We start from the raw sequence: 18810 nt of genomic DNA on the forward strand, positions 1-18810 counted from the left end.
CTCACTTCGTGTCTCTGGGTCACATGGTAATTCTCACAATATTTCAAACTTTTTCATTATAATTACATTCTTTATGGTTATCTTTGATGCTACTACCACCACTCCCTGAAGGTTGGCATTTTTTAGCAATAAAGTGTTTTTAATTAAGGTATGTACATTATTTTTTTAAGACAACACTATTGCACACAATAGATTACATTATAATGTAAATATAACTTTTATGTGCACTGGGAAACCAAAAAATTCATGTGACTTACTTTATTACAGTATTTACTTTATTGCAGTAGTCTCGAACTGAACCTGCAATATTTCCAACGTGTGTCTGTGTTTGGAAAAAGAGATTTTTCAGAGGTAATTAAAGTAAGGCTCTTGAGATGAAATCACTCTTGATTTTCCATGTGCACCCTAAATCTATGCCAAGCATCTTATAAAAGAAAGGCAGAGTGGGATTTGAGACAGTAAGAAGACAAAACACACACACACTAACACACAGAGAAGAGGAAGAGGGCAATGGTGGCCACAAAGGCAGAGATGTGAGTGATGTGACCACAAGTCAAGGAGGCGGACAGCCTCCTGACATTCATTAAGTGAGGCAAAGACTCTTCCCTGGAGCCTCCAGAAGCTGTACGGTCTTTGATTTCAAGCTTCTGGCCTCCAGAACTGTTGCGAGAAGAAATTTCTGTTGTTTTAAGCCACTAAGTTTGTGGTATTTTGTTACAGTAGCCACAGAAAACTAATAAAGATACTAAGATAAATTTTCAGAAAGGTAAGTAACTGAAATTGTTACTGAACTTCTACTAGGCTTTGAGAAGTTCCCTCTTTTTCTACTTCATTCCCACCTTCAGTCCCCAGTATAGTATATAGCTTCCACTTGGAAGGATATTCAGATCTCATTTGTACCCTCTGTGCCTTAGAGAGTCTCTTTTTCTCGACAATAACAACTTGGCTGATGAGATAACCCAGATGTGTTTGTGTCTGTTAGCCACCTCATACACACAGCAAAGAGCTCCAGAAAGTATAGAGATCATGATTATGACTAAGAAAACATCAGATCCACCAGGTCAGAAGAGATACAGACATAGATAGGCATAGACATAGACACATACATATGTAGATATAGAGACATAATGATAAGAATTTTCTGTGTGCAGAACTTAAAAGTCCCAACAGGACAGAAAACAATGATTCTCAGCCTCTGTTTCAGATCTAACAGATTAAAGTTTCAAGTACAGAGGAAGCAGGTGAGCTAGAAAACTGGGTGCATGTGTTTTGTAAAAGCTCTACAGGTATTTATGTCATTCATTCCTCATTAAAAATCATTGCTATAGACAGTTGGAGATGAAGATCTTCAGGCCACTGAAATTCTCAATTAGTCAGGGGCAAGACTGGACCACTGGCTTGTGTCAGTATACCATGATGCCAACAAGGACCTTACTTAGAGGAAAAAAGTTAAATTAAAACTAAAAATGTTAACCTATAATATTAAAATACGTGTTTTGAATTACTAAACTGAACATAAGATGCTCCTTGGCATATGAGAATTTGTCATTATTTCAACAATCTTTGAGAATCTTGGTCTTACTTCCCCATTGAGAAACTGCTCTCATAAGCTCGAATAAAGTCAACTTCCATCTTGTTTTCAATATTCTGCTACTGTGAAAATAAAATAAATTAATGCTTAGGTCCTTTTTGTCATTGAAGTTTAAAAGGGAGTGTTAACTTAGTTACTATGCTACTTTCATTCATATAAGCATTTTCACAATTGATGGAGGTTTTTAATACCATTGTTTGTGGGGCCTCGACCCAGTAAATGTCAGCCCATAGGAAAAACTGCAAATTACTTTATGTTAATGCAGCATACATTTACATTATCAAAGAATTTCCATTTCTATGAAAACCTTACCAAGTTCTTTAAAGTTAACATATATTTACAAGCCATGTGCAGGACGCACTGTAAATGTCATAAAAATATCGCAAGTCCAATTTAGCTTCTGCATTAACATTAATTTTAATTCAACTGTCACAGGTCTTCTAAGCAAATAATTTACAAATGTCTACATAGTTTTTAACTTTAAATGCTCAAACAATCATTAGTCTTTACTTATGTATGTATAGTCAGATAATTATATTCAGAATGAAAATGTGACTCCTAAATTAAAAAAAGCCAACTTTGTGCACAAGGAATTAATAAACACAGTAAACTGACAAGTCAATTACTAGTTTTACTTTGCCTATTTTAAGAAGTGAAATGAGACCACTTGCGTTTTGCTTGCTGTTTAATGAAGAACTATAACTTGCTATTTTTAAAGAGTAAAAACTCTGATGAACTAACTCTTCTATCTGCTTTTTTGACATTAACTTCTGCAGCTCAGGGGACATTCTGTTCATGAATGTTCTAAGTACTTCCATTTTCTTAAGTGCCTTGAAAAGAAATTTCATGCTTGAAGATCAGTAGAAGAAGAAAAGTGTCTGTTAAAATGTACTTAAGAGAGCAGAAGTACAAAAAAAAATGGCAATGAGAAAACAGGAGGCAAAGATGAACAGAAGCAGATCCAGGAGACATGCAAATGAATAGGGAAAAAAAAACCTGAGGAATGTTTCAAGGACAAGCTCATATTCAATTGCATTATTACTAGATGCTCTATTTGATGAGACACAGAATTCAATAACAGTGGGATAAAGTAAAATGAAGCAGTCCATAGGATGAGACCATTCTAAATATTGTAGTCCATAAGGATAAGATGAGACCATTCTAAATATTGCAGAAGGGTCATGGATTTAAGAGAGCATTTATTTACAATGAGAATTTAACAAAGGAGTGAAGAAAGAAACAATAATCAATATGCTAGCATATAGAAATGTTCCAAGAAGTATAGAACATAAGCTTCGATAACAATCTGTAAAACAGAAGCACAATACAAACATCTCAGACTGTTGAAAAGATGAAATGAGACAACATATGAAAATGCCTTGCAAATGTAAGACACTCTAAGAGCAAAGAGAGATTATGATCATTAACCAAGGAAAGCTGAACCCACAGGGTCTTGACTTTCTGGTTGAATAAAAAGCTCATGTAAATGAGAGCTCACATTCACTTATGGCTGAAGCTATAAACAAGGACAGAAAGTCCTGGCTTATTCTTGAGGAACAAGGATCATCCTTGAGGTTAACCGAGATTATAATATAAAGTCTTTGTAGACAGGCTCGTGTCTCTCTCTCTCTCTCCCTCTCTCTCTCTATATATATATCTACCTACCTACCTACCTACCTACCTACCTATCATCTATATATGCATCTGTCAGCAGACCCTGTGCCCAGTAGACACTCAATAACAAAGTAGTAAATGGAACTAACAAACACATTTCTCATTCTGGTTCTCTAACATGATGGAGTCTACTTGATTAAACTTTAGAGATCTGCCCTAAACTGAAGATGCTACTTAACCTCTAACCTTGAATAGTTTCCTGGCTGAACTGTGATATGTAATTGTTCTTTTAACCTCTATTTATTTCTCCAAACTCAACTTACTGCTCTGCTGACCTTCAACAGCCATCTGATTTTTCCTCCTCTGTCTGATCTGGATTTGATTTATTGCCAGGTTTCCCAGTTAGATCTTCATAGCTCAGATTCCTAACCCTTTCTTTATCTATCTGTCTTCCTCATCCATCAAAGAGGATCTTTAATCATACCAGGCAATTAGCTAACTAAATGCTACACTATTTGCTCATTCATATATTTCTGTGTATTAGGTATTGACCAACATTTTAGGGATGTGAAGATGAAAACACCATAGTCCATTCTTTAAGAGTTCCAAGTGCAGTAAGGGAAATTGACACATAACAGAATGTACTTCAAATGATGAGAGAAATACTCTAATAAAAGTGTGAAAAAGAAACTTGCTAGTATTTGACAAGTGTTATTTAATTCTGCTTAGTTGGAATGGAGTTAGGGAAGGCTTCATAAAAGTGACACTGAGATACATATTAAAATTTGAGTAGTAGGCACAAGGGATGGAAGCAGGAGAGGGAATTCCAGATAGCAGCCACTACATGAGCAAAGGATAGAGTCATGGAAGTCAATGGTATGAGTATGCTAACTCTCATATACGGAATCTAAAAATGGTACTGATGATCTCAGTGACAAGAACAAGGATGCAGATACAGAGAATGGACTGGAGAACTCGAGGTATGGGAGGGGGCGGGGGGTGAAGGGAAACTGAGACGAAGCGAGAGGGTAGCACAGACATATATATACTACCAACTGTAAAATAGATAGTCAGTGGGAAGTCGTTGTATAACAAAGGGAGTCCAACTCGAGGATGGAAGATGCCTTAGAGGACTGGGACGGGGAGGGTGGGGGGGACTTGCGGGGGGGGGAGTCAAGGGAGGGAGGGAATACGGGGATATGTGTATAAAAACAGATGATTGAACTTGGTGTACCCCCCAAAAAATAATAAATAAATAAATAAAATTAAAAAAAAAAAAGAGTGCCTGGCCAATGGTGTGAGCTTAGCAGGAGGGCAAATGAAACTGTGCAGATAAAATGGGGTCAGATCGTGAAGGCACTGGCCTTTATCTTCGAGGCAACAGACAAATATAAGATCTTTAAGCAGCAAATCTAACATTATTCTAATTTACAAAGTTAATTTTCTCACCAAAATAAACCAAGAGTCTGACAAATTGACTCTTTTAATTTCTGGTATTTTGAACTAAGAATTCTAATGCCTATTACAGGATTTCTACTCTCTGTTGCTTCAACTCTTTACTCTGATGATTATACATAGAAATAATGATTGCATTCAACTCACGAAAGCCACTATATGCAGGTTCCAATGAATAGGGTAAGGATAATTATAGATCCTATAGTTCATCCTTTTCTTGCAAGTGAATTAGGCAATGCCCGTTCTCAAGTATGGGGCTTTCAGAGCAAAGATATACCTAGGGAAAATCTGTAGAGAGAGGAACAAGTAAAAATGTCTGCTGGAATAATTGACAGGTGTTTCTACTTTTGTCAACTCTGGGAGCCTATGAAAACAAAATAGGTATAATTACTTCTTTGTGGGGCCGGATCACTAAAGAGAATTTGCCCATTTGGTTACCTCCATGATCTTGTATCACCTGATGGGGTGATTCTCCTTTTATAATTAACTGTGTTGCTCTCAACGCCTTGATTCTCAGATGATAGAGCTATTACATTAGTTGTCCCAAAACATGTTACAAACCAGTCGGTGGCATGTTCCAACCTATACCATGATGGAACAGATTCATATTCCATGACAGCTATTCTAAATCCAGACCCATGTCAACCTACATGATTTTTAAGATTGTTTCACAGTGCAACTGTATTTGGTGGTATGAACACTGGAGCTACCAATCAAGGCACCAGACACTGAGACCATTAGACTAAAATTGTACACCAGGCATGTTCTATTTGGCCCATATGCTATAAAAAATGAATTTGAATTACTTTAAGTAGGACATATGTCCCGTACTTCATCATGGTCCCTCCTGCTCTTTACTCCATTACAAATGCCCTTACTTTACTTATTTACATGAACTTGACTTTATAATCCATGCTGTAGCATTTCTATCTTTTAAGCAGTCATACTTTTTACCTGAAAATGTCTTTAATAGCTGAGAATCGGAGAGTTGGTTTGTGGTTGACATTAGGTTCAAGGTCGAGAGATACCATAATACACAGTCGGAGACAGCAGTGAGATGAATGCAGGTGGAGCTGAGAAGTACACACTACAGATACAGAGGACGGGATGTCAGTATTGGTTGAGAGGAGTGGCAAGGAAGAGTTTTCAGTCTGAGATAGAGTGAATTCAAAGGCATCAGGCTGGCTAGTTCTGCCCCCCCAAGTTAATGAAGAGACGGAATAAAGATGACAGCTAAATTAATAAGATGTGGATTAATCAAGAACTTTAAAGAAAACAAATACAGAATATGAAAACATAGCCTCTGTAGTAACTATTGCTTCTTCCACCACCTTCGACTGGTGCAAACCCCATTCCCACATACACACATTCAGGTACTTACACAAACACACAGGCTTCCTCAACACAGGAGAGAGAGAGAGCATACTATAGCCACCGAGCCAACACCCCTCAGCTTGATGCCCGAGTAATCTGTTCAACATTTAGATCTGTAACCAAAGCTATGCCAATCAGAATTCCTCCTCAGGGAACCTCCAACTCCAGGTAGAGTTCCTCCTGGTTAGAAGACCTGAGAAAAGCACTGTCCTTGCCCGGTATGCTCCCCAAGCCCCTTGCCACACTCTCCCTCTATAAAAAATGACATGCAGAGAGAAGTAGAGAAGGAAAAGAGAGAAAATTCTAGCATTGTTCCCATCATCCGCGAGGGCAGCATCGCTCCTGCCTTTTAAGTGGTTTGACCCTTGTGATCACAGCCCTGATGATGAAATATCAGAACCTGTGATTCTTCAAGTGTAAATTACCTAGGCACTGGAAGCTGTTCCCCGCCCCCTCAAGAAAAATTCCTCAAATTAGCTTTTGCTTGAAATAGCCACGTATATGAGAAAAAAAAAACTTTTTTGGATTATTTTCCCTCTAAATTGTTTATCTACTTGCCTTAATTCTCTATTTTATCTCATGTACGTAAATAGTGACTGAAAGAAAATAAAGCCCTGTCTGCTCTGGAATCTGTCAACACAATTCCCTCTTGATTTAACATTTCTTTAATGTATAGTAAAATGTTCTGACACTTAACGTCACCTGAAGTGAACAGTTCACGTATTCATCTAACGCAAGATTCATTTATTTTATTTATCTCCCATTACATAAAAATGTTACTCTTCCTCTCTTATTAGTAGCAAATTCTAATAAACAGCATTGGAGTAAAAATGCATTATTCATGGGAAATAGAGAAGGGCTCTTTTTTGAAAAAATTATCATCACAAATTACATTTATATCTCAGAAAAATATCTTTGTATATTTACCCTTTTATAAATAATATGACACGTGACATATAATTCTGAAGCAAATATTCATACTGCCTATAAACAGGATTATATAATAAGCAGAGTGCAAAATAATAGTCTAATTGGATCTCAAGTAATTTTGGCCAAAATTAGATACATTATTCAGAAAATATTAAAAAAATTTAATCGATAAATTAACTCTTAAAGTTGCAAAGATAATTGATCAAATCAGAAATATGCATTTATCAGAAATACTAGAAGATTCCTTTTAAGAAGAGAAAACAAAAACACTTTTACTGAACTTTCCCTAAGCTGTTTCATATAATGGCTTCTTACTGAACATTCGCGGTAATAATCTCAAATTTTCCCAGAACACGTCATGTCGTAAGTATCCTATCTCTAGTGATAGCTTGATATAACAGGATGAGTTTGATTTAATTTTGCTAGAAAAGCAATGCACTTTCCTCTGCTCTCTTCCTACTTAAAGAGCTGCCAAGTTTCTATAAACACAATTCTTTGTCAGGCAAGTCCGAGGTGAGTGCCCTGCTTTTATTAAACTGGAAACAAAAATTCTCCAAGAGTGAGAAAGCCTGTAGCCTGCCTGTAAGTTTGAGGAGAAGACCACTGTGGGGAAGTGGCAGGGAAGAGGGAAGTAGTGAGCTTCCTGGACTCCTCAGGAACTTGAAGTCTTTCTCTCATGTTCACTGTGGACCAGAAGTAGAAGTGGGAGGGATCTTCTGACCAGACCACTGGAAAAGAAAAACTCTTTACCAAGCTTTTATCTTTTCTTTTTCTTAATTATTCAATTGGATAATATATGTTATAATTAAAATTTATATATCTTAACTACACAATTTTTTAAAATCCTTAGTGTCTTTGAGAAAGTAACATTGGGCTTATGTGTGGTGAATTGTAAAAGAGGCCTCTTTTTTTTTTTGATTTTATGTATTTATTTATTATTTTTTGGGGGGTACACCAAGTTCAATCATCTGTTTTTATACACATATCCCCGTAAAGAGGCCTCTTCTTGAGAGTCTGCTGTGAGGCACAGGTTTTAAAACCTTCTGGATACTCTATGCATTGGGCTTATCTGGTATGTTTTGGAGCATACATTTAGGCACATCTTAAAATGTGAATGTTTAGACATTCATGAAGTGACATCAAATTTCATTGTATATACTTTCATAGTAAAAAGAAGAACGTTATTAAATACATAGGAATAAATTAAGAAAAAAAGAAGTAATCAACAGACTGATGTAATGAAAAAGTCCATATAAATTCCAGAAGACTCAAGATACAAAATGCTCTCTTTAAAATTGGAAATAACAGTTACAGCTATGGCAAAATAAATGACACCATGGGCAGTCATTCTATTAGGATACATTTCAAAAGGAACAAGGTAGATAAGATAATATGATGGCCTGCAAAATGTACCTCTTATGAAAACTAACTGTTTAGTCATAACTGAACATGAGATATTCTGGTTACTCAAAGAATCTACCCTACCACATCAATTTTTGAGAATTAGATTAAAGTGAATTACTGTTGATCTGAGGCTGGTGAATAAAATTTAATATTTCTTCAGAGGAGGCAAAAAGTCACAATGGGGACATCAATTTCCACTGATAGACAAGAGGAAGCCATATTGAAGTGATAGATGGATGATCCTTTATCTGGGTTAGTTAGAAATACCACTTGCCAGTTTTATATCAATGAAGCACATCTTATGAAAATGTAAGAATCTTCACTAACACAGAGAAAAGTTATAGGGGTGATTATTCAATTACAAAAGGATGCTTATGTAAAATTATTCACCATAGAGTTTCTTTAAATAGAGTACTTCCCTTGTGCATATAAATCTTCCATTGATCATTAGCTGCTTAAAAGAGACAGGGGGACAGGGCCTCTTAAAACTGTCACGTTAAGCCACTACCAATTAAAGATCAATCAAAAATGAAGGGAACACTTCTCTGAAATTATGATGATTCAATTTACCCACAAATCTGTAGGAACATACTAAGTTGGTAAAGTATGACTGGAAAGCTAAGTGTTTTAACATTAGACCATCAAATACTGGTATCCTGCTTTTATAATCATATTCAAGCACGAGTTATTTTTCACGAAGAGTCTGCATATAATTTAGGAATGCTCAGTTATTTAGCCAAAATTCAAGGGGAAATTTATGGATGAACATCTCTCTTTATATTCAAATTTTAAATGATGTGGGTCTTTTTATAGTTTCTATTTTAATGAACATCAGTCCTATGGTACATATTCTTATTCTGAAACCTCTTTCAATATTCTACACTATTATGTCCTTTGATAGGTTTATTTCTGATAAATTGGCATTTACTTTGCAAATTCAGAAGTTCTTGTTAACATAGGATACTCATTGCATTTTTCTATGCTAGTAAACTTCAATCATTAAGAATGACTCAAAGTTTTGTGATAATGGTACTTGTCAGAGGAAAAGCAGTATTCTTCTATAAAATGAATAAGACTATTGCCAAAACCTTCCCAAGGAACTTGACAGGCATAATGATTTGATGCTTTGTTTTGTAAAATTATTCTCATGTCCCTTGTCTTAAGAAATATTATATCTGAATTTTGTTGGTTGAAAAAGTAGCTTTTTTTTTTTATAATATATATCCAACAAGTACTGTATTTTTAGAATTTTTTTTTTATAAATTTATTTTATTGGCTGTGTTGGGTCTTTGTTGCTGCACACGGGCTTTCTCTAGTTGTGGCGAGTGGGGGCTACTCTTTGTTGTGGTGCGCAGGCTTCTCATTGCAGTGGCCTCTCTTGTTGCAGAGCACGGGCTCTAGGTGCGTGGGCTTCAGTAGTTGCAGCACATGGGCTCAACAGTTGTGGCTCACAGGCTCTAGAGTGCAGGCTCAATAGTTGTGGTGCACGGGCTTAGTTGTTCCGCGGCATGTGGTATCTTCCTGGGGCAGGGATCGAACCTGTGTCCCCTGCATTGGCAAGCGGATTCTTAACCACTGTGCCACCTAGGAAGTCCTGAAAAAGTAGCTTTTTAATCTCTTACTTTTTTCTTGATGATTATTAACAAATTCGTGTGGCATAGTGTCCACTACATGGTCATTTTTTAAAGGCTGGGAATCATTTTCTTCTGTTATGACTATGTACTTTCTGTATGCATTTGGATAGATTTGCTGAAGAATTAAGTAATCTAAAAATCAATAATTTCTTTAAGATAAAGTCTCATTTAAGTAGAAAAATTTAGTATGCTTATTTTGTTCTTAGACAGGAGATGGAAATTGTCTAAAATATATTCATCCCGTACAATAGCAGACTTACATTCTAATAAGAATATGGACACCAAGTTGGGGAAGCGGGGAGGGTTGGGAGGGAATGAATTGGGAGACTGGGATACCAAATTGTACACTCTAAATATATACAGTTTATTGTACATTAAAAAAAAAAGTAAGTGGAATTAGAAGGAAAAATAAATAAATAAAAATAAATTGGGAAAAAAAAGAATATAAGCATGACGAAACAATCATTGGCATTCAAAACGTATTTCAGAAATCCTGTATATACAGCATTATCTCTCCTCTCTCTCTCTCTCTATATATATATATATGTATGTATGTATGTATGTTTATATATATATATACACTATACATACATATATATGTGTAGCACTAAAATATCTCAACTAACAGCAGCAAGCATATATTGACTGTTTGATATATACCAGGCAATGTACTAATCTTTACATGCATTATCTCACTAAATACCCATACTAACTCTACAGAGCTAGGTATTATCATGGTGTCTTTTTCATTGATTAGGAAAATGAGGGCTGCTTGTTCAAAGTTACAGCAGAAGTAAGTGGTAGAGCTGGACTGTCACCTAGGTTTGTCTGATAGAATGATCTGAATTTGGAACCACTGCTATATGCAGCCTCCTTATTGTAAGTAACCAAAATAATAAAATAATCATAATCATAATAATAATGAAGGAAAGATGATGATGATGATGACGGTTTTGATGATAAGTCTGTTTTTGAAAATTCTGTGATATAAAAACATAGTAGCCATTTTTGGTCTCTGTTTTCCCACCAGTTTAAAGAGAAGAATTTGACTTGATAACTATCAAAGCTGCTCCACTTCATAAAGATTCTAAATCTAGAATTGTGAAGAGTTACGCATATCTAGTTTCTCAGTTGGCCACAAACAAACAAAACTGTACTCTTAGTGCTGTAGCAAAAGAGCAAGCTGCATGATTCATGCTAGTGTCCAACAAACTAGACCAGAACTACACCAGGATTTGGGAATTGCAAAAGACTCTCTGTGCTGGTTTTGTGACAACACTCTTTCTTGAACCTTTTCTTTCTTCTCTTCTTTTCTCTCCTTCAGTCCTTTTCCAAAGTAAGAACAAGCAGACTCACATTTTCTCTATTCCAGTTTTTAAAGCATTTTAACACAGGCTTCAATTGGCTTCCTAACTTTCAGAAATCAATGCCCCACAGGAGCTGTTCTAACCTTCATCTCCATCTTTCTTTGGGTTTCAAGCCTGTCCTAGCACTAGGCATTGAGCATATAACACTTAAAAAGGAAGTTTGACTTCTGCTTAGCTAGCAATTTTTTTTATATTTGTTTTGATTTTTTTCTGGATTGGGGGCTAAATTGCAATAAGCCACTTAATATTAAAAATAGTAAAAGTTATTTTAAAAAATAGTGTATGTTCTCATCTTTGCTACTCAGCCATTATTGAGCTATGTAAAAAAATTTTATACAATTTTTAAAGGTTACCTTTTATTCCAAAACATTGGCATATTCCCCGTGTTGTACAATACACCTCTGAGTCTACCTTATACCCAACAGTTTGTACCTCCCACTCTCCCATCCCTATATTGCCCCTCTGTCCCTCTCCCCACTGGTAACCACTAGTTTGTTCTCTATATCTGCGAGTCTTTAGCTAGTAATTTTTAAAGCAAACATGCAAAGTTGCATTGACCCCCAACCTATTCTTCTTCTCTAGCACTAAGGAAAGACTTTGATTTTGAAAATCTGTGAGATTCGTATCATATAAGTTAAGCCATATAATGATCTAAGAATATGAATACTAGCTTTCATTTATTGATTAATCACTTAAGGATATGAAATATTAAATAAATACTAATATGAAAATATTCCTCTTCAGGTTAGACTCACAATTCTTAAGGTGTTTTTGGTTTCAAAAGTGTGATATCAGACCACAACAGCTGTCAAGAGTTATTACTTTCATTCATCCTGGCACAATAAATTTGGACTGAGTAGAACTGAATGTCATCAGTTTAAATAATTATAACACCAGTCTGTATTTGCCTTTACATGCTTTAATTATGATGTCTATTTGCCCAGCTCTAATTTATGTCTAGCGAGCTTTATTGAAGGCAGAACTATGCTGAGCTGCATGTCTTTCTTAAGTGGGCAACAAGTACATCATGTGTCATCTAAAATCAAGACTCGGATACAAATGTTTTTATCCAGAGTGAAAGGGAAATTTCATGGTTTTCTATATGAGTTTGTCAGCGAAAATACGTTCTGTACACTCCCCATGGAGCAGTAAACCCAAAGTCAACAGCATTACATTTGCTGATGACAACCAGAAGAGTAATCGTGGATGGAAAACCCCACACAGTTCATCGTGACTTCCTTACCTCTGGGAAGGAAGGGCATATTTGCATCACTTGCATAACGCGGCAACAAAGTATTCTTTAGCATCATCAATATTGTATGTCACTTTCAGAATTAGGTATCAAATTCAACACCTGAATTGTTTTGTTTCTAGCATACTGACATTAAGTACTTCCCTACCTGAGAAAGGAAATAAACAGGCTTCCTCAATAAGTAACTACTCAGAAAGGATGTTTTGTTTCAAGACAATAACAGCTATGAAACTATAGACCTAGACAGTAAATGTTAGAGGGCTATCTTTCACTGTATAAAATAATTCCCTATATACTTTTCTTGGATTAAAAACTCAACTAGTATATTTGTAATACAACACATTCCATGCACCATATGTATATATGTATGTATATATACAGGTCCAGAACATATAAAGGATTGGAGTAGAATATAGTCCCATAACTAATTACTTTAGCAACACAGTAAATTAAACATAGAGTTTTCATGATAAAAAGTTTTCCTATTAAATTATTAATCAGGATCTATAATATAATGTATGGACATTTCCCCCTCAGTCTGCCTGAAATTTAAAATTCTGCAAACTATCATATGGTGTAACAGGGCAAGATGTGCTAGTTAAGTTCTAGTGTGGCATTTTATTTTAATTAGCCTGTAGTTAAGTTGGATAAAGTTACATGTGTAGTGTGTCCTTTACAAGGACAGATGTTTAAAAATTCGAGGTTTCAATATTGTCATCAACCACTTTCCTTGAGATGTTAACATCTGGTGAATCCTTGTAACTCAGTCAGATACATGTGTTTTATTTTTAACAAATTTAACAAAAGAAAGTGGATATTAAAGACAAACAAGGGCACTGTTGAGCAGCGTATTCACTACAGTCTCATTATTTTTTGCTTACAGAAAATTTGGAGATGTGTGTCCTTTGTGGCATGTATACCTTATCGTCAATTAGTATTTATTGACATTCCCTATGCCCAGAGCATATCACAAAATTATTGTGTAGCTATATTAAGAAACACAGACTTTAGAGGAAGTTTTCAGTTGAGCAAGAGAAGAAAATGGATAGAGACTGTAGACATTTGATTAGGTTTCTATATTTCTTCAACAATATGTACTAGGTTTATGTGAAACCCTGCAAATGTGGATAATCCTGAAAAAAGAGAGGCCACGCTCATACTCAATGAGTGAAGAGAAAGAGCTAAGAGGGGGAAGGAAGAAATGATTGTGATACCAAAGGAAAGTGACTTCTCCTTCAAGAGCTCTATCTTACAAACATGTATCATTTTATGCATCGTATCAAAAAAATTAAAAGTTATTAAACTCACTACATACTTCTAGTGAGAGTCTGTATTTCTCTGGTAATAATTCTGAAACTATGTAGCAAGAAGCTTTGACGAACTTATTTCCTTTTACCCAGTAATTTTCCTTTTAGCTATCTGTCCTGTTGAAATAAGTCAGGGGAAAGTGTATGATTAAAGATAACTGCATCATTATTTATGATAACGAAACTTGGAAAAATCCAAATTTCCAGCTATATGTATGAAATTATAGGACACTCATATGGATGTCATGCAGCCATTGAAGGGGTATTTTCTGAGAATATTTAATAGGAGCAGGATGTTTCTACAACATAATCTATAAGAAACAAGATTCTTTTCTGTATTTCTGTCAAAGGCCTACCTGTAATTAACCTATAGAACTAACCTATAAAGTTATTTTTAAAGCAAAAAGCAAAATTTAAATAAAGTAATACCCATATCTAGATGAGTAATTAATGATAATTTTCAGTAAAGTCTATGTTGTAAAGCATAATGTGTCTTACAAGGACAAGGGTGGAATGAATTTCTACTCCTTGAAAGTCTGATGATGATGAATACAGTATCCTCTGTACTAGAAGTTTCTGAAAATGGGCTCCTGGCTTTAAGAAGGCCATATCTCTCATCGACATCCTCAGGGCTCAAGTTCAGCAAGACAATGGTGTCTGTCCTTTGATTTCCTTGACTACAACCACCTGAAAAGACTAAGTCAAGGCTCATCCCCTGGACTGACCTTCAGAATTGTATGGTGTGATTTCTGGGCCTTTTGCCCAAGAAAGTTCTGTCCATATATTTGCTGATGCCTGAAAGTTATTTAAAAGGGACAAAGTTTTTTTTTTTCTTCACATTTAGAAATAACATATACATACCACTTAAAATTGAAATGCTAGGCTGTAACCCCATATTAACTGAAATTCAAAACCACCAATTTACATGTTTTATATGAATTTGGTTTGTTATATTATTTTTTCCCTAAGTATTTTGATTTTTGGTGCCTTTTGCTTTCTATACTGAAACACTTTAAATGATCACTATCAGAATCTTTCCAGTTTTGAGAAAATGAAAGAATTAGAAGAAAAGAAGACACAAGGGATATGGAAGGGAAAGGTAGGCATGGCTAGCAAACGGCAGAGAAAGGAGAATTTGGAGATGAAAACAAATCTATGCATTTCATGATTTTATCTAAGTCATTATTAATGCGTTTTATACATTTATATACAAACTGGAGATTTGATGGATTTAGTTACCAAGGTCAGGTGGATGGATGTGTGTTTAACTTCGCCAAGACGTTCATGTATTCACTCAGTTTTGTGTAATTTCTAATGATTGTTCTTATCGTTAACTCACACAGTAGTTTTACTAACCTCTGAGGTTAACCCTCAATTTAGGAGAAGGTTGAGTCAGACCCCCAAGCTCTTGGTCAATGAAACTCTGTCAGAGATTTCCACTGTCCCATGAGAGTAGGCACCACTTACAGGTTCCCTATCACTGGTCCTGGCCACCCTCCTTACTCCCCCACTATGACTCTTCACTCAGTTTTCTTCCTTAGGCTTTGATAACACATTTTGAGTCTGTTGAAATTAATAGCTTATTCAAATCTGGAAAGGGCAAAAATTAAATCCCAAAGGAGGTGAAAAATCAAGGTACATATTGTACAAAACAAACATATTTGAGGCATCTTGAGTCTTCCCTTCCTTTGGTCCTTAACATTATTTCCTATTTTCACTTATCCTTTGTGATCAGCTGTTCACCTACCCCAATACTATTAAAGTGACAACACTAAAAGCTAGTTATTTTAAATCAACTGTTGCTCAAAAATTCATGGATTAAGGTTCAATTTCTCAAACTAGTAAATGATTTATCACACTGAGAACTGGAGTCAGAAAATAAAGCAAACTGATAGTTGTTTAAAAGAACACAAGTCCCAGGTTGATGTCTATGGTTTACTTGGTGTTTAAACCAAAAGGTATTCCTTTCGGCAGTGACAATAAAGGAGTTAGAGTATTTTCTAGAGCATTTTGATAACAGACATGCCCATCTTTCTTCAAACGAATATACAGCCAAACCTTCCAATTTGCATTAGAAATTTTCATATTTTCAATTTGGTTTGATTAGTTTATAATTTTTGTTCAATAAAAAGTAATTTTTGAAAAAATGCTTTACAAATTATTTATTCTATTTTGTAAAACATCTTAGTAGAAGATAGAAAACAATTTGATTTATTCCAAATTCAGGGACAATAATAAGGAAAACCAATGGGCAACCATCTATCATAAAATTCTTTGAATTATTTTGTCAAGGAAAGAGATACAGTCAATATTTTGGCTATGTTCATTACAGATAACTAGTACAATAAACCACTCCCTCTTGGTCCAAGATATTTATAGTTTTGAATATCTCCTTAGAAATACATCTTCCTAGGAGTTATTGAAAGGTCTTTCATGGCTGCTTAGGAAAATTCATATTTCAAAGCTTCTTTTCAAAGTAGCAATAAAACCTAATATACCTCGATATACCATAGCATGAGTAAAGAGCGTGATACTATTTTAATACATTTGTTTTATATACAGCATCGCTTTAATGTTGTTTGTAGTCGCTCATTTCAAAATAATGCCAACTATAAACCTACTTGCATGTATATGGAATTAATCCAAAGGCTTGGATTTATCATCAAAGAAACATTTAATACCCTGACTTGTATAAAAATTACATATATTCATGCCTCAAAGTGAGTGAATATTCCCAATGGTAGAAGTCTGTTGCCTACAATAATTCTATAGTCTCTAAAACCATCATCTTATCTTTTTGCACTATAACTTTGGATGTGCTATTAGTAAAGATTATTCAGATCTGTAATCTTAATTTTGAAGACATATTTACAATTTTGATCTAAACTTTATCCCAAGTAACAATAATAACAATGAAAACATTAAGGATGGACTATCAATTTTTTTAGTTGTAACCATTACTTTCAAATGATTAATGTAAAAAAAAATTCCTCAACAAACATGAATATATGGTTAAAATTATACTTTTGATAACCTTTTATATCAAACCACTAAAAACAACTAATTTCTGCTAAATTTTATGATATATACATACATGCATACTATATTTCAAATAAAAAATATAACTGAATGTGCTGTATATATTTATAAACAAGAGGGGAAATTTCCCATAATTTGGTATAACTGAATATAGATAAATCAGACTAAGAAATTCTAGACTTAACTCTAGGAAAAATATGTTAAAATTCTGATTCGTGGACAACTAGATATTTTTACCAAAGCATAGTCTGTCCATAATTCTTTTTTTTTCTTTTTATAAATTTATTTATTTTTATTTATTTATTGACTGTGTTGGGTCTTCATTTCTGCACACAGGCTTTCTCTAGTTGCTGCGAGCGGGGGCTACTCTTCATTGTAGTGCGCAGTTTCCTCATTGTAGTGGCTTCTCTTGTTGTGGAGCACGGGCCCTAGGCGCGTGGGCTTCAATAGTTGCGGCACATGGGCTCAGTAGTTGTGGCTCATGGGCCCTAGAGCGCAGGCTCAATAGTTGTGGCGCACAGGCTTAGATGCTCCGTGGCATGTGGAATCTTCCCAGGGCAGGGCTTGAACCCATGTCCCCTGCATTGGCAGGCAGATTCTTTACCACTGCGCCACCTAGGAAGTCCTGTCCATAATTCTTATGTTTCAATCCTTCAACCAAAAGCCACTTGCTCACATTTTATGAATATGTTATCCATAACTTTCACAATGTACATTATATTTGGCTAGATAAAAATATTTTTAACTGTAATAGTGTCATTCACTTTAATGAATCTCTACCCATTCCCCCAATTTTCAAAAACTGCATTTCAACGTATTAGTGGGTATTATAAGTCAAATAGTTCCACACTGCCTGTTTTAAAAACAATTCAAGCCTTATAAAATGACAAAATAATACCATGAGCAAAACCTTCAGACCATCTAATTTTTTCAACAACCATCTAAATAACACATGAGTTTTTACATCCATATGTCCAGCTTGGTCCCAATGCATGCACCACCAGGACAGAGTACACCATATTTGCTGGTATTTTCTAATTTTGCTCCCTTTAAATAGACATGGGCTTAGTCAGAGTATTACACCAGGTTACAGTCTAGGCTTATTAACTGTCAGAATGTAATCAGAAAAGTATATTAACTAGAATTAAGGAATTACTCACCCAGCTGGGTCTCCTGAATCGTCAGTTTACTTTCCATAGGATACAAAAGCTTGGGTGGTTTATCAGTCAGAGGGGCTGAAAAACAATAATAATACAGACTTATAGTTATGCTGTATAAACTGAAGGATAGAACACAGTTTATTTTCCCAAATATTTTTCATTCTCTGAGTAGTGTGTCAAAGCATTCTACCAAGTAATGACTTACATATTGCAGGTAGTACCTTCCGGTGAGCTGAAAAGCTATTAGATTGTATATGAGTCAAATATAACACTAATTTACAGGCACATGAGACTGTTGAAGTACAGAATCAACATTGGTCAGTCCTAAACAACATATGATTGTATTTCACCAAATATTTTCAATTTTCTCCTTGTTTTCATTTTTAAAGGATACCCTACATTTTCTCTGTGTTAATTAAAGATACACATGATATCCGCATCACACATTTCAATGATTTTTGGGGGCATAATACGGCCTCTTTCTTCTTAATCCCATTCCTAGTTTTCCTACCCTAGATTGCATTGCCTCAAAACCCATAATTTAGTAATTAGATTAAGTATTTCTCACATACATCTTCTATAAATGAGGTAACAATGTGGCACTACATTTCTACAAGTACAAGCCGCATACTCAAACATACACATAAGTAGTCACCAAGTTATATTTTAAATAATACTTTCCA

At 35.1% G+C, this 18810-nt stretch overlaps 1 protein-coding gene across 1 annotated transcript in view; it reads right to left on the reverse strand.

The window, feature by feature from the left end:
* The window catches only part of IL1RAPL1 (interleukin 1 receptor accessory protein like 1), a 626403-nt gene that overhangs the window by 264980 nt on the left and 342613 nt on the right, over nucleotides 1-18810 (reverse strand). The window contains exon 6 of the mRNA XM_057717680.1: nucleotides 18128-18202. Within this exon, the coding sequence (XP_057573663.1) occupies nucleotides 18128-18202 (75 nt within the window). The remainder of the gene's footprint in view (nucleotides 1-18127; nucleotides 18203-18810) is intronic.

This window comes from Hippopotamus amphibius, chromosome X (genome assembly GCF_030028045.1).
Source record: "Hippopotamus amphibius kiboko isolate mHipAmp2 chromosome X, mHipAmp2.hap2, whole genome shotgun sequence".
Lineage (NCBI taxonomy): Eukaryota > Metazoa > Chordata > Mammalia > Artiodactyla > Hippopotamidae > Hippopotamus > Hippopotamus amphibius.